We start from the raw sequence: 16,203 nt of genomic DNA on the forward strand, positions 1-16,203 counted from the left end.
TGGTCCCCCCAGGAGGAACCCGTGGGGACCCGAGCTGCTGGGACTTAGGTGGGCCCTTGCGAGGTGGAAGAGATGTCGAGGTCTGGTCCGAGTTCAGAAGCCAGGGGTCACTCACTGCCAGTCCGAGGTCAGGAGCCTGAGAATCGTCAATGGCCGGTCCGAAGTCAAATGCCAGAGGAACACCAATCACCAGTCCGAGGTCAGAGCCAGAGAGTCGTCCAGGAAGCAGAAACAAGGTCTCTGAGGCACAGGCAACTTACCAACAGTAAGCAGACTTGTTGCCAAGTCAGGGGACAGGAAGAGGAAGCAGTCTTTATATACGTCCCCGGGTCTGGCTCCATCCTGAGCAGTGATGAGGGCCCTTTAAGAGAGTGTGGGAGGCGCGGCCGCACGCCTAGGAGGAGGCGGGGCCAGATGTCGAACCCAGAAGGGCTGCCATGCGTCCCCGAGGCCGCGGAAGGAAGGACCTGGAGCGCTCCCCCCGTATCGCCCAGCAGCCGGGGCCTGGTGCAAGGGGGCTGCCCCGAGCGGGGCGAGCTGGAGCCGGCATCGGGGGCGCCTCCCCGCTCTGGCTGGGATGCCGACGACGGACCCGTTATCGCGGAGGGAGGTAGGAGGGGCCAGCCGCGGCCGCCCGCAGTTGGGAAATATAACACTGTGTAGGAGTGAGGGAAGCCCTGAGTAGTGGAGGTAATAGAAGGGGGGAGGGGGGGAGTGAGCCAGAAGGAGGTGCCTATGCAGTATTAGAGGGGCTGAGCTGAGTTTTGAGAGGGACAGCCAGCTGGCTGTGGATCTAATGAGCCTCCTGGAGAGTGAGGTGCCAAGAAGGGGTGAAAATGAGAAAGGGGAGGGGCTGCTGCAGGCTGAGGAAGGGCTGGCAACAAGCATCAACTTTTACACAATGATGCAGCAGTGCTGGGGGCAGGGGGGACACTCACTGAATGGGCCCAAGAGAAGCAGCACAACAGCAAATGTCTGTGTGCATATGGACCACTGGCTGGCAGTGCGGTTGTCTCACTACTTGGCAACTGATTCAAGAGCTGATTGGTTGGCAAAAAACTAACACCAGACCAGGAATCCAAGATATATGAGAGATGTAACCAGACTTGGGGGGTGGGGGGGCAACCAGTTGCCTGGATGGAAGGGGGGGCTGCAGCTCAGTGTGCTCATCTCTGGTCTAGGATGTTAGGAAAAAGGTGAAATTTTAAGTTGAAGATTTTTTTCTAAATTCTGCCAGGCTCAGGTCCATGATGTACATTTCAGTGATTAGCTTGGTGTGCTTTGGGGAGTTTTTAAGGCCTGTGCCGCACAGAAAGTGGACAAGTGAGTCAGATATCCCGTGGGCCAGTTTTGGAAAAAACTCCCCCGTGCTGCTATTTGTCTGCAAGCCACCCTTGCTCCTTGCTCATACTTGAAGCCCACGTCCAACTTTATACTTAGCTTGTACATTGTGAAGACTTGTGTGTGCATACACTGTACCCGTGACTTATGTGGCAGTGTCTTTATGCTAAGAACCCCAAGATAAAAATAGATTATGCATTGTATTATTGTACAATTAAATTCATGCACTAGAGCATGCACAGGACAATAGACAAGGAGAGATTTGAAAATGTTCCACATCCTGTTTGGGTCTGAGTGTTGGAGAGACTATGCAAAGGTAGAATTGGTCTGTAGCACAGTTTAGAAAGAGAACTTACTGACGAGTGTTCAGGCTCTCTCCACGACGGAGTAAGACATTGGAGCAGGTGAGGATTGTCTGTTTGGTATGGCACTGCTGAGACTCACCATTGCTTCTCTTTTTCTCTGGTACTAGATGGAGGTAAAATCATTGGACCAGTGATGTTAAACTTTACCAGACTCCTTTTTAATCTGTGACAGTGAAATAACAGTGGATAGACGTTATGTATTGGGTCTAAGAATGTCCAGGAGGAGGGTCCTGCTTTAAGTCTGATGTTATTTCATGCTCAGCACCTTCTCTCTGGCATGCTACAGCAGCTAAGGCTTGGTGGTGGGGGGTTCCCATGTGTAACCTTGCGTATTCATCAGTCTCTCGCTCTCTCTGTCTTATTTGTACATATCATCATATGATGGTGGTGTCCAGGAGTGTCCCTTTCATGCTGGAAGATTTAAGCTAGATTGGACGACCAATGGTCCTTCTGAGCACAGTGTGCAGAATTTGAAGACGAAATGAGACCTAAATACAGGTAAGAGAAAATAGAAAGCTGAACGAAAAAGCTTGTAAAGGTAAAAAAACAAAACTGTGGAAACAACGAATAACCCTGATAACAATAGGAAAATTTTAAAAATCATTTATGTTTGTATCGAAACTTTTTGAATATTTCATTTTTTATCATGAATTTAATGTCAGAAAAGATTGATAGCCCTGTAATAGGAAGGAAGTCTGTTTATCCACAGAGCAGATCCGGCACAGACAGTGGAAGTAAATGCTTTCCTACATTGAATTGCAAATGTGCTTCAAGCCTGCTCTTGTTCTGGAGAGACTGCCTCTAGAAATGAGAGGAGAGAGCAATGTTCATTCAGTCCTTAGTTCCTAAGCTGCTTCTGCCTATTAAATACCAATTACTACTAACATTCTAATCTGTAGTCATTTTAAGGAAAGATATGTTTGTTTGAACTGTGAATTTGGCGCAAACATGAAAAGTCATTAAACATGCCAGATACTATTACAGGGATGTTCTCTGTACCATTCTGAAATCTAACTCCTACAGGATCCTGCATATTGATAGAGGTGGTCAATTGATGAAGTAGTTCTGATCAATTAAATTGAATGCTTCACTTAGATTAGAAAGGGTAAAAATACAAGAAAAGCTTTTGTCCGTAGACATGAAAAGGCATCTTTTGCATATTTTGGAGGGTAATTTTCAACAGCTGTGTAGGGCTAAAGGTTTGCTGGTACAAAGTATGCATAAATTTGCTTTAAAAATTCCAAGGCTCTGCCAGTACATACACGGATATATGTGTGCACTAACTCTGGCTGCTTGCGAAGTGTGGTGCATGCTTTTTCCTGCACAACCACTGGGAAGCTTTTCAAAAGCCAATCCATGTGCATGGGTAAACAGGTGGTTATACAAGGTAAAAAAGCATCCTTTGAAACTTGTCCCACTTATGTGAAGAAAAGTACACTTGCTGTCCATGGGGAGTTTGAAACTTGCTCTCCTCTAGAGAATTTAGGAGTCTTGGCCATGGCTTATCCAGGTTAGAGGGTCTGCACCTCATCACCCCATACAACTTTAACCCACCAAGAAACTTAACTTCCTGACGTACCGCACTTCAGTTTTCCAATTTCTTTTTTTACCTTGATAATGAAAGCCCAGTTCTTTTGCATATTAAGATTATGTGTGAAGAGCAGAGCCAAGTTGTGTGCATCTGTAATACTTGGACAATTTTTTGCCAGTGACAGGATGCCACATGAACATTCTCTCCAGATGACTCCAAATGAACCCTTTCTCTAATTCTCATCATCCAGGTTGCTACTCCTGTGAAACTGCAAAGCCTTTTTAGCATAGCAGTAGTGTGGTCATACGATGAGTGTGTATGTGGGCAGGAGTACAGAGCAGTTGGACAGGGCTAATTCTAAGAAGACTAAAACCTATCTTATGGAGGGTAATTTTCCAAAGTGTTTCCTCTGGTAAAACAATGTTTTATCCACAGAGATGATCTTGTTTTGCCCCCCTAATATGCAGATAAACTTACATGTGTACATCCTGTTCACACAAAAGTTTACCCGGATGAGTGGAGGTGTTCCTTGGAGTGTAGTTAAGGAAGAGGTTTGCACTTTTAAACAGGTGCGCGGGCGCACATATGCACATGTTCATTGGCCTGCGCCAGGGAACGCGGCCAATTTATGACATATGTACATATATGCATGCATGTTATAAAATAGCCTGAATGTGTGCACATGTGTGTGTAATTTTAAGTAGACGCGTGCCTATGCATGCAAATGCTGCCAGTTCATTCCCAGTTTGCCCAGGTGAGGAATAAGACTTCCAAATCCCCCTAGTTTAATAGCCTTCCTTCTCCTCTGTTAGCCCTGACCTTTAAAATCTCACTAATCTGTTTATTTTTTTTGTTTTATGACTTACATGCCATCCATAGCAGAAGTAAAGTTACATGGCAGGAAAATCCAGTGCACGTAAGTATTTACACGCAAATTTAGGGGTGAAATCCAGGAATGCCCATGCCCCACCCAGACCACACCCATGTCCTGTCCCTTTTTCAGAACTTTTCATTTGTGGGTGTAGTGGGAGATATGCATGTACATGGTATTATGGGAACGCTAGAGGCGGTCCCATTTCTGGGAGATTGTGTACCCTTGGGCCACGACGCAACCACAGAGGAGCTCCGGGAAGCACCGAGGCAGGCGAGGAGTGTCCAAGCACAGGCTGGAGATGCAGGATCAAGGCCTCTGCCGAACCTGATCGCATTGAAGAGACCCAGGAACGCAATGTTGGTCTCTGGGGTAGCCCTCCGACCACTCGATAGCCCTTTCAGACCTGCTGTACAGGAATGGCAAATGCAACAGGACGGTCAGAGGTTGAAGGGCGAAGACATCAGATGAAGACGAAGACTCAGGATATGTGAGGGATACACACGAAGAGTCAGGATACTTGAAGGTTGAGACAAAGACTTGAAGGACTGAGACAAGACTCAGGATACTTGAAGAATTAACACAAAGACTTGAAGAACTGAGACGGAACTCAGGTTGCTTGAAGAACTGAGACGGGACTCAGGTTGCTTGAAGAACTGAGACAGGACTCAGGTTGCTTGAAGAGAGGGACTCTGACAGAGTCACAAGATCAAGAATTCTGAATGGGTACTGTCACACCATGTGCCCTACTCAGCCAATTAAGGCAGGTCACGGACCACGCTGGAGGTTCCCGACTCAGGTTACTTGGAGGTTCCACAACGAAGACTCCGAAGCCTGCACTGAGGCGCGCCCTCCACAGCCAGTCAAGGCAAGGCACAGACCACGTTGATGCAGTACAGGTTATGCAGAGTTCATTCATATGGACAAAGGCAAACGCAAGGGACTCCGAAGACCTGGACAGGATTCAGGATAAGGAAAAGGACCTCAGGATCCAAGGACTCGGAGTAAAGGGCTCGGTGTGGGAGCTCGAGCAAACTCGGAGTATGGAACCTGAAGCTTGGAGGATTAAAAGCCGGAATCTTCTGGAGGCTTACTCTGCCAAGGCAAAAGACATCTGTATAAAGGAAGATCAGGACATGAAGACATCAGGAGAATAGGACATCAGGACTTCAGGGGCTCTGAAGGACGAAACATCAGGAACATCAGGAGATTTGAAGAGAAGGACGTTGGAACATCAGGAACTGGATGGACGAAGACACAGAATCCGACGAGAGACCATAACGAAGATGAAGATGAAGACATGGAATTCCAACATGAAACAGTGTGCCTAGGAGAAGCTGGAATGCAGCAAAATCCTAAGGAGGACTGGCTCCTTGCAAAGGCGATGAAGCAATGAAGAAGGCCCTTTTTATAGGGCTGAAGAGAGATTCCCACAATGATATCATCAGGAGGACCACTCCCAGGCTGGCTCTTTAAGAGGCAAAGAGAGGCGTGGCCCCGCACCTAAGGAGGAAGTGGGCAGGACCTTGGAGAGTGGCGTCCCTGCCGCTGAGTGCAGGAGTAGGGCTGGGCAGCAGAACAGGCCCTGACGCTGAAGCGACGGTGTCAAAGCTGCAAAGAAGAAGCTGGGAGTGGCTCCCTGCCGCAGGAAAGAAGCAGACGATGGAGGCCTCCTCCCCTCCCCTGGTGGGGAGAAGATGATGTCGGCGGCTTCCAGGTTGCTTAGGTACGCTTTTGGCTGCCTCCTGGCTGCAAGGGCAGCACCTGGGCGGCTCCAGCGCATGGAGAGGATGTCGGCGGCCTCTGGCCGCAAAGGCTGCGCTGGAGTGGCTCCAGTCACACTAAGGGAGCGTCGGCAGCCTCCAGGCCGCAGGAGAAGTGGAAAAAGAGAGGTGAGGTGCTTCAAGCCCTTCTCCAGTTTGACCTGCAAGTGTACCCTGCACTCCTGCAAGGGTCGTAACACCACCATCTTCCTCTACAGTGGAGCCCATGGAGGTGAATCGGGGACGGTTGTCTCCCACTGAACATCTCCGCTGTAGAAAAGAAGGGCTTTGCCTTTACTGTGGCACTTCTGGACATTGTCTGCAGTGCTGCCCGGTTCGTCCAGGAAACTGCAACGCCTAAGCCCAGCGGGGGTCCAGAGCTTGGGCGCAACTGTTTCTGGCCCTCAACTCCTGCTTCCTGTATCCCTGGGAATCAAGCCCACACGTTCGCTACCACCACTCCCATTGATACTGGAGCGAGTGGAAGTTTCATTATGGACGATATCGTCAAGATTTTGGGGATACCTCTTCAACCATTGGAGGTGAGTCTCCTTATTGCTTCCATCCAAGGAGAACATCTTCCCGGTCTTATCACCCATCAGACCGTGGCTATTCGCCTGTTAGTGGGTACACTCCATAAAGAAGAAACTTCCTTCTACGTGCTAAAATGCTCAACATACCCGGTAATTCTGGGGTTGCCCTGGCTCCAGACTCACAAACCCCAGTTCGACTGGAGGTCCCTGCAGCTGGTATGGTGGGGTCCTAAATTCCAAGCCACCTGTCTCCATGATCCCAGTTTTGAGGTCCACAACGCTTCCTGGTCTGCCTTCTCAGTATGCGGAATTCAGTGAGGTATTCTCAAAACAGAAAGCAGACACCTTGTCTCCATTACATAAGTTCAACTGTCCCATTGAATTACTGCTGGGCATGATGCCTCCCAAAGGCAGAAGCTATCCCTTGTCACAGCCTGAGACGCAGGCTATGTCAGAGTATATAAAAGAAAACTTGGAAAAGGGCTTTATTCGACCATCTGATTCACCCACAGGAGCGGGATTCTTCTTTGTGAAGAAAAAAGATGGTGGGCTCCGCCCTTGCATTGACTATCGGGGTCTTAATGCTATAATGTGTAAGGACTGTTACTACCTCTTATCAGTGAATTATTTGATCGCCTCAAGGGCACCAAAGTATTTACCAAGTTGGACTTGAGAGGTGCATACAACTTAGTACACATTCAACCTGATGACATCTGGAAGACAGTGTTTAATACTAGGGATGGTCATTATGAATACGTGGTCATGCCCTTCGGGCTATGTAACGCCCCAGCCGTCTTTCAGCGTCTCATGAATGAGATCTTCAGGGACCTCCTGTACAAGTTTGTTGTTATCTACCTTGACGACATTCTGATATTCTCCAAGGACATCGAAAGTCATCATGAACATGTTCATATTGTCCTCCAATGATTACGAGAAAATTATCTCTACACTAAGCTAGAAAAATGTCTGTTTGAACACACTAGTCTACCCTTCCTAGGGTACATCATATCTGACCGTGGTTTTTCCATGGACCCTGAGAAGGTCCAAGGGATTCGTGACTGGCCCCAGCCAGTTGGGCTTCAAGCCTTACAATGGTTCCTAGGCTTCACTAACTATTATCGAAGCTTCATTGCTAACTACTCCTCCATGGTCGCCTCATTTACATCGATGACTAAGAAGAGGGCCAATACCCGAGTCTGAACGCTGAAAGCCATTGTGGCCTTCCAGAGACTTAAAGATGCCTTTAACTCTGGCCCATGTCTCCATCACCCAGACCTTAAATGTCCATTTATAGTCGAGGTAGATGCCTCAGCTATCGGAACTGGGGCTGTCTTAAGCCAGAACTCGTCCATAGGCAAATTAACTCCATGCTCTTTCTATTCACACAAGTTCACTCCCTCAGAACAATGCTACACAGTTGGCGATTGTGAACTATTGGCAGTGAAGTTGGCCCTTCAGGAATGGCGCCCCTGGTAGGAAGGGGTACAGTACAAATTCACTATATTCATGGATCACAAGAACTTAGAGCACCTCAAGGAGGCCCAGCTTCTAAACCCCCGGCAGGACCGCTGGGCCTTATTCGAGAGATTCGGTTTTAATCTTTGTTTTCGGCCTGGTTCGAAAAATCAGCGAGCTGACATGCTGTCTTGTTCCTTTGAACCTGAAGACCTACCAGAAAGTCCCAGTTATATTATCGATCCTGCCTGTATATCCTTAACAGCAACCAGTACTGTTCCTGTTGGGAAGACTGTCGTCCCTCGCTGACTCAGAGAGTGGGTCTTAAGATGGGCCCATGATTCAAAACTAGCAGGCCATCCTGGCCGTGCCAGGACACTAGAGATGCTATGCCGCCATTACTGGTGGCCCACTATGGTACAGGACTCCCGGAGTTATGTAGACTCTTGTCCCACCTGCATGCAACAAAAACCACCCACAGGGAAGCCCTGGGGCTTGCTACAGCCACTCCCAGTGCCTATGGAACCTTGATCCAGTATTTCAACTGATTTCATCACGGATCTTCCTCCATCACAAGGTAACACGGTGATTTGGGTTGTAATCGACTGCTTCTCAAAGATGGGGCATTTCATCCCTTTACTGGGTCTCCCGTCTGCCCCAGAACTTGCAAAACCGTTAACAAATATTTTTCGACTTCATGGGCTCCCCAAGGAGATTGTCTCCGATCGGGGACCACAGTTTGCCGCTAAGTACTGGCGCTTCCTATGTCATAAATTCAATATTTCCTTGAGTTATACCTCGGCCTACCACCCTCAAGCCAATGGGCAGGCTGAGAGGACGAATAGGACTTTGAAAGCGTCCCTATGCTCATACGTCAATGACCAATAGAATAATTGGTCAGATCTCCTCCCTTGGGCTGAGCTGTCACATAACACTCATCTCACATCAGCCACCAATGTGTCTCTTTTCTCAGTAGTCCTTGGAAGGCAGCTCCATCTGCCTCTTCCTGTTCCTGTAATGGTTCCGTCTCCTGCAGCACAATCTATGGCTCAAATCATTCGCCAAGTATGGACCCAAGTAAGAGAACGTCTCTCACAGGCTGCTGAGTGCGCTAAATGCACCTCGGATCTTCATCGAAGACCTGCTCCACTCTTCCGACCTGGCCAGAAAGTTTGGCTGAGGGTCCGCCATATTCGTCTCCAACTTCCATCTCATCGGCTGGTTCCGAAGTATATAGGTCCTTTCCCAAACCTCAGAAGAGTGGGAGCTGTTTCCTATCAGCTCCAGGTACCCTGGGCATCCATAACACGTTTCACGTGTCCCTGCTGAGGCTTCTTGTCTTGTCATGGCCCTCTCGCAAAGACCCTCCAGCTCCACGCATCTCGGCAAAACCTGATACTTCTCTGCAGGTAAAAGAGGTCCTAGATGTCCGACGATGTTGAGGTAAATGGGAGTATCTCCTCGCTTGGGAGGGCTATGGGGCCGAGGAGAACTCGTGGGAACCCTCTCAGAATATCCTTGACAAGGATCTCCTGAAAACCTTCCATAGACAGCATCCTGAGAAACCCCAGCCACGTAGGGGGAGGCCTAGATGGGGGGGGGGGGGTACTGTTACGCGCCCCACCCATGGTCGCCCCGTGCTCGGGACCGCTCACCTTCGGGGTCATACACAGGTCCCGGTCCTGTCTCCCTCGCAAGCCCAGCTAGGTCCCGCGGCAGCCTTCGCCAAGCCTTCGGTCACATGCCAGGCCCCACGCCGGGCCTTGGCATCCCAGCAGCTAGCCGCGCGCAATGGCGGACCAGCCACCCTGATATGGGTTCTAGGGTGGGAGCCTAGTTCCGCGGCGCACCCTGATTGAATGGATGTTAAAAGGAAGTTCCTGGCCTCACTTCCTGGCCTTGGCAATCGGGTCGGTTTGTTCCTGAGATTGCCCTTGCTCGTGTTCCTGCTTGCCTGTTCCTAGTCTCGTTCCAGGATCCTTCTGTTCCAGTTCTGTTCCTGCTTTTTCCTGCTTCCTTGCCCTGCTTGTTCCTGTCTTCGTTGTTCGTCTTCCTGGTAAAGACCTCAGCTTGTTCCTAGCCTGCCTGCCTGCCACCTGCCAAAGACCTCAGCCTGTCCCTGACCTGCCTGCCTGCCATATAACACTAAAAATACTGCAAATATATGACGCTACCAAATCATTAAACATTACCAAAAGGTTCACTAAAAAGAATAGTTTTAAACATTTTTCTAATCAATTTTATATCCTGAATTTCTCAACTTTGCAGGCAATTCATTCCACAGTTTTTCTCCAATAATAGAGCGCGATTACTTGTCTCCTGCAATCGGGCTACATCTGCCACTGGTACCTCCAAAAAATGTTGGCATTGCGAATGCAAATTCCTAGATGGATTGTACAACTTAAAAATAATTTTTAAGTAATTAGGACTATGAGGCGGCAAGCATTTAAATACATTTGCATATATGCGCATGTTATAAAATAGCTGTGTCCCTGACGATTGCCTGCACATGTGCATCCACAAGCTGCTTTGAAAGCTACCGACTAATGTGCTTTCAGGCCAGTGTTGCTGGGTAGAAAGAATAATAAGGTTAAAGGAGAAATAATGTACATTTCAGAGAGAATATAATAAAGAAGTAGAATAAAACAGATTAAAAATAGCCTGGAAATTCCAGAGAAACATAGATCAAATATTTATGGAATCTAATAAATAGAAATAGAAAGTGGATTCAGGTAAGAAGGTTGACCATGAAAATATGAATATTACTGAAGCCCACATAGGCTAATATTGAAGGTGACACAAAGAAAAGTGTCCGATAGAGAAGTAAAAATAAGACAGAATGCTGACAGATTGAAAAAAACAGGTAGAATCTTTTTTTTTGTTTTGTTTTTTTTAGAAAACCAGAAATGAAAAGAAGGAAGTGGCAATACTGTTATGGCTATAACAATAGCGTTAATATTTGTATTCTTATATATAGTAGGGATGTGAATCGTGTCCTCGATCGTCTTAACGATCGATTTCGGCTGGGAGGGGGAGGGAATCGTATTGTTGCTGTTTGGGGGGGTAAAATATCGTGAAAAATCGTGAAAAATCGTTAAAAATCGAAAAATCGAAAAACCGGCACATTAAAAACCCCCTAAAACCCACCCCCGACCCTTTAAATTAAATCCCCCACCCTCCCGAACCCCCCCCAAATAACTTAAATAACCTGCGGGTCCAGCGGCGGTCCGGAACGGCAGCGGTCCGGAACGGGCTCCTGCTCTGAATCTTGTCGTCTTCAGCCGGCGCCATTTTCCAAAATGGCGCCGAAAAATGGCGGCGGCCATAGACGAAAAGATTGGACGGCAGGAGGTCCTTCCGGACCCCCGCTGGACTTTTGGCAAGTCTCGTGGGGGTCAGGAGGCCCCCCACAAGCTGGCCAAAAGTTCCTGGAGGTCCAGCGGGGGTCAGGGAGCGATTTCCCGCCGCGAATCGTTTTCGTACGGAAAATGGCGCCGGCAGGAGATCGACTGCAGGAGGTCGTTCAGCGAGGCGCCGGAACCCTCGCTGAACGACCTCCTGCAGTCGATCTCCTGCCGGCGCCATTTTCCGTACGAAAACGATTCGCGGCGGGAAATCGCTCCCTGACCCCCGCTGGACCTCCAGGAACTTTTGGCCAGCTTGTGGGGGGCCTCCTGACCCCCACGAGACTTGCCAAAAGTCCAGCGGGGGTCCGGAAGGACCTCCTGCCGTCCAATCTTTTTCGTCTATGGCCGCCGCCATTTTTCGGCGCCATTTTGGAAAATGGCGCCGGCTGAAGACGACAAGATTCAGAGCAGGAGCCCGTTCCGGACCGCTGCCGTTCCGGACCGCCGCTGGACCCGCAGGTTATTTAAGTTATTTGGGGGGGGTTCGGGAGGGTGGGGGATTTAATTTAAAGGGTCGGGGGTGGGTTTTAGGGGGTTTTAGTGTGCCGGCTCACGATTCTAACGATTTATAACGATAAATCGTTAGAATCTGTATTGTATTGTGTTCCATAACGGTTTAAGACGATATTAAAATTATCGGACGATAATTTTAATCGTCCTAAAACGATTCACATCCCTAATATATAGGCACCTATCTGAAGTACTTTCATCCAGGTTGCAGAAGTACTACATAAGAACACAAGACCTGCCATACTGGGTGAGACCAAAGGTCCATCAGGTCCAATATCCTGTTTTCAACAGTGGCCAAGGCAGGTGACAAGTACCTGGCAGGATCCCAAGGAGTAGATAGATTCCAAGCTGCTTATCCCAAGAATAAGCAGTGGATTTCTGCAATTCTACCTTAATGGTTTATGGACTTTTCCTCCAGGAACTTGTCCAAACCTTTTTTTAAATGCAGCTACACTAATAGCTTTCACCACATCCTCTGGCAATGAATTCAATCTACCTTGGAAAGGTGATGGGCTAAACTGAACATGAAGTCCAAGCATAATATTAGTCATTTATCTACTAAATATATCTATCTTTAGGGGGACAATGGCAAATGACAGTTATATCTATATCTATGCAGTTTACATAATTTATAGATTTTGAGTTTATAGGTGAATTTTGAAAGTTACCCTTGCAATTTGCTTTGTTACCTACACTACTCGTTTAGATTTCTTTCCAGTGCTTTATAGACTGATTTTCCAAGGAAGCTGAGCATGAGTGCCTGACCTAATTGTTTCTGTTTCAGGCACCTAAAGTTTGGTGAAATTTCAGCCAAAATTCAGCACCGCAGTTTTAGGATAGAAATATGCTTAACTTTAGGGGTCTGCTGTTTGTTAGCCTGAATATAGGAACTTAAGGGCTGGATTTTCCAACGGTGCAAGCCTCTCTGAATTTGGCGGTAACAGGGGGCGGGCCTGCGAGAGTCGGCAGCGATCGCACCACCGCGGTGCGATTGCTGCCGACTTTCGCACCCAATAGCGCCACCGTGAAAGGTGGCGCTATTGGGCGCACTACTGGCGGCGATAAGGGATCTTACCTTTTTGCCGCCAGTGATGTTAGCGCCGCATCTGCCCCGACACCGCCCCGACTCCTCTTCCGGTGCTGATGCCGACCCGACTCCGCCCCGATCTAGCTATCGCACGCAAAAAGTCCCTTTTCATGTGCGATAGGGTTAGAAAATAACCCCCTAAGTTAGGTGCCTAGTGCTGGAAATAAGGGCTGCGCGCATAATTTACTTTCCCCACCCTTGCCCTCTTCCCCTCCCACACACTTTTTAGTGAAAATAGGAACCCAAATTTAGGAGGCTCAGTCCTTCTCAGTTTTCAAAGGGGCCAAATTAGGAACCTAAATCTTAAAATTCAGGCACATAACCCATTTGAATATTTGATTCCTTAGTTACTTATTGCCTAGAAATGACTAATTGATTATTCTGATCTCTTTCAGAATCCCTTGGATCTTGAACATATTTGTGTATCTGTGCTTTGGAATTTTCCTCCTAATATTCCTCTTTTATAAGAATCCGATCTACATTCATAAATATATCGGGTGAATATATATATATATAAATATATAGTAAAAATGTAATATGGAAAATAGCTACATTTGCAGGTGAGCAGGAAAAGGTTGAAATAATAAATTGAGATTTGGGGTTCAAGTTATTTTAAGTACAATTTTTGGGATGGCAGAATTTTTATCAGGCATTAAAGAGAGGCATATGATTTGTTATCTAATCCCTTTATGGCCATTGTTCCATGAGGAAAAGAGGCTTATCAGGTGGATGAGTATGTCTGTCTGTGTCCCATCACTGCCCCCACCATCTCCCCCTACCCCATTTCAATTTCTCAATGGCTAGACCATGGTGAATCAGACTTTGTGTTGAGAGGGACATCTGACATTTGTACCTTTCAAAGTCAGGGAGTAATCTGGGGGAGGTCCCGGGACAGGGACTAATTTCTCCATAGGAAATGCAGAGGGAGCAAAACTCAGTATAACTCACACTGGGTCAAGTCTAATGGAACTTGATATCTGGATGTAGGGCATAAGGAACTTTGATTGGACAGAATACAATTTTGGGGAGGATATAGAAGTGGGACTAAGTTATTTCCTCATAAGAAATAGGTGGGGCAAATGTAACTCGTATCTGGAGAACCATTGGGGTGATTCAAATGAAACTTTATATCTAGACACATGGCATAATGAACTATAGTTGGACAGAATTACATTTTAGTCAGTGATTGGTTACCACCTGTTTACAGGGTGGGTGGAAGCACTAGGCAAACTAGGTGACTGCTTCAAGCACATCTGTTCTGGGGGCGATGCAGGGAGAACATCTTCTCCTTCCCGTCGATGCTGGTGCCATAAAGAGGAAGAACTGTAGCGGGGCTGCGTGCTGGAAGGACGATATGCTATTGCCTTTAGGAGTGAGAATGAGCATGTTAGAGTATTGGCTGGCACTAAAGAGAGAAACAGGAAGCCTGCGAAGCAATAGGCCCAAGCCACACACAATCACAGAAGCAGCCAGACACCATCAAGTGCATGAACTGAGAGGAGAAAAAACAGGGCTACGCACTTTCAGGAGGAGGAGAAGCAGCAGCAGCAAGCACTGAGCCCCTGCAGTCAAGAAGAGGAGAATCAGCGGGCAGGAATAAGAAGCCGAGCATCAGGAGCCTCCATGGCCTGGAGCAGAAGGTGGAGCATAAGCAGCTTGAAAATAGTACGAGTCCAGTGAGTCATGGGGGCTGAAGGAGGAAGAGACTGCTGCTGCCGCATATTTTGGTGGGGGATTGAGTGAGTGAATGAAATAGCCTGTTTATGTATGTCTGTGTGTGTGATTGAGAGCATGTGTGAGAGAGCATGTATGTGTCATGGCCGCTGGATGCGGCGGTCCGCGGCCGGGACCAGGTACTCACTCGCGGTGTCGGGTGGGCAGGAGCAGGGAGCCTCCTCTGGCGTTCTTCCCGCGGCCTTGGCCGCTGCCTAGGCCGGCTGCGGAGCCCAGCAGGGCTGAGCTGACTCCTCCCCCTTCCTGGCTGCCTTAGAGCCACGCGCGCGGCTGAAGATAAGATTTAAAGGGGCTACAACAGGAAATGATCGTGGCTCCCTTCTGAGACTCCTCCCTCATTTTAGGTATTTAAGGCAAGGTCTGCTTCTCAGACCTTGCCTTAGTATTGTGGCTTCTGGTTCCGGATTCTGCGCTGGTGTTCCTGGTCTCCGTTCCTGGTCTTCGTCCCGCTTCTGTTCTCCTTCCTTGTTGGACTGATTCTTGGCTTCTGACCAGGTTCCTACAGGCCCCTCCTGGGGGAACCGTGAGTTTCCAGAGCGAAGTCTTGTACTCGACTGGCGAACCTTCAAGCCTTGCCCTCCGATGGTAGAGACCAGAGAGGTTAACTCCCTCTTTGGCAGTGCTAACCTTACCTCGGAACAGGGGTCCACTTCCAGATTCGTAACAGAATACGAAGGCCATGGACCCGGCAGAGGCTTCTGCTCTTCAGGCCATTCCTGGACTAGCCCAGAAAGTCATGGAGCAGCAACGGATATTAGAATCTATGGCCGCCTCCCTGGAGCGACTCAACGCCTGGCTGAATTCCATTGCTGCGGTCCAGACAGCTCCTCCATCATTGCCACCACCATCCGTACGGCTGGGTAATGCCTGTTCTATGATTCCTTTGCCTATTCCTCCACGTTATGCTGGTGAACCTCTTTCATGCCAAGGATTCCTCGATCAATGCGGTATGCATTTCCAGCTACAAGCTTCTCTTTTTCCGGATGATCTAACCAAGACTACATATATTTTATCTTTATTGGAAGGCAAGGCACTAGCATGGGCTTCCCCCTACTGGAGATGATCAGATCCTATTCTGCAAAATTTTCCTCAGTTTCTGAAACTGTTTCAAACAGTATTTGATGATCCAGGAAAACAAGTAGTCTCTAGCTCCAAGCTTCTTCAACTCCGCCAAGGAGGTCGTCCATTTGCAGACTACACCATAGAGATTAGAACTCTTGCATCAGAACTCCATTGGGAGGAGAACTGTCTCCGGACCATATTTTTGGAGGGATTGTCATCCAAAATTAAAGACGAAATGGTGGCCCGTGAGTTGCCTCACTCCTTGGATTCTTTGATTGATCTTGTCACCAGGATTGATCGCCATTTACAAGAAAGAGCTCATGACTGTGTCTAGTTCTGTTCATTCCTCTCCCCCGGCAGCTCGATCTACATCCAATACAGAGAGGTCGGGCGAAGAACTTATGCAGTTGGGTCGTGGACCTCTCTCTCCAGAAGAAAGGCAAAGGTAGGCCTCTGTTATATTGTGGAGGAGTGGGTCATCTCATTGCACGTTGCCCTATGTGTCTGGGAAACAGCCAAGCCTAGGGTATATTGGAGGAGTAAT

General features: G+C 48.1%; 1 protein-coding gene across 5 annotated transcripts in view; it reads left to right on the forward strand.

Moving 5' to 3' along the window:
- The first annotated feature begins 1,630 nt into the window (after nt 1–1,630).
- The window catches only part of LOC115099454 (galactose-3-O-sulfotransferase 2-like), a 50,620-nt gene continuing 36,047 nt past the window's right edge, over nt 1,631–16,203 (forward strand). Inside the window, exons 1-3 of one of the 5 annotated variants that reach the window (XM_029617114.1) lie at nt 1,631–1,745; nt 2,102–2,204; nt 13,259–13,360. In XM_029617114.1, coding sequence (XP_029472974.1) covers nt 2,188–2,204; nt 13,259–13,360 — 119 coding nt within the window. In that variant the 5' untranslated portion in view covers nt 1,631–1,745; nt 2,102–2,187. Of the gene's footprint in view, nt 1,746–2,089; nt 2,205–11,953; nt 12,024–13,258; nt 13,361–16,203 lie in introns of those variants that run through there. The other 4 variants (XM_029617113.1, XM_029617117.1, XM_029617116.1 and 1 more) reach the window with 4 other exon arrangements.

The sequence above is a fragment of the Rhinatrema bivittatum genome, chromosome 9 (assembly GCF_901001135.1).
Source record: "Rhinatrema bivittatum chromosome 9, aRhiBiv1.1, whole genome shotgun sequence".
Classification (NCBI taxonomy): Eukaryota; Metazoa; Chordata; class Amphibia; order Gymnophiona; family Rhinatrematidae; genus Rhinatrema; species Rhinatrema bivittatum.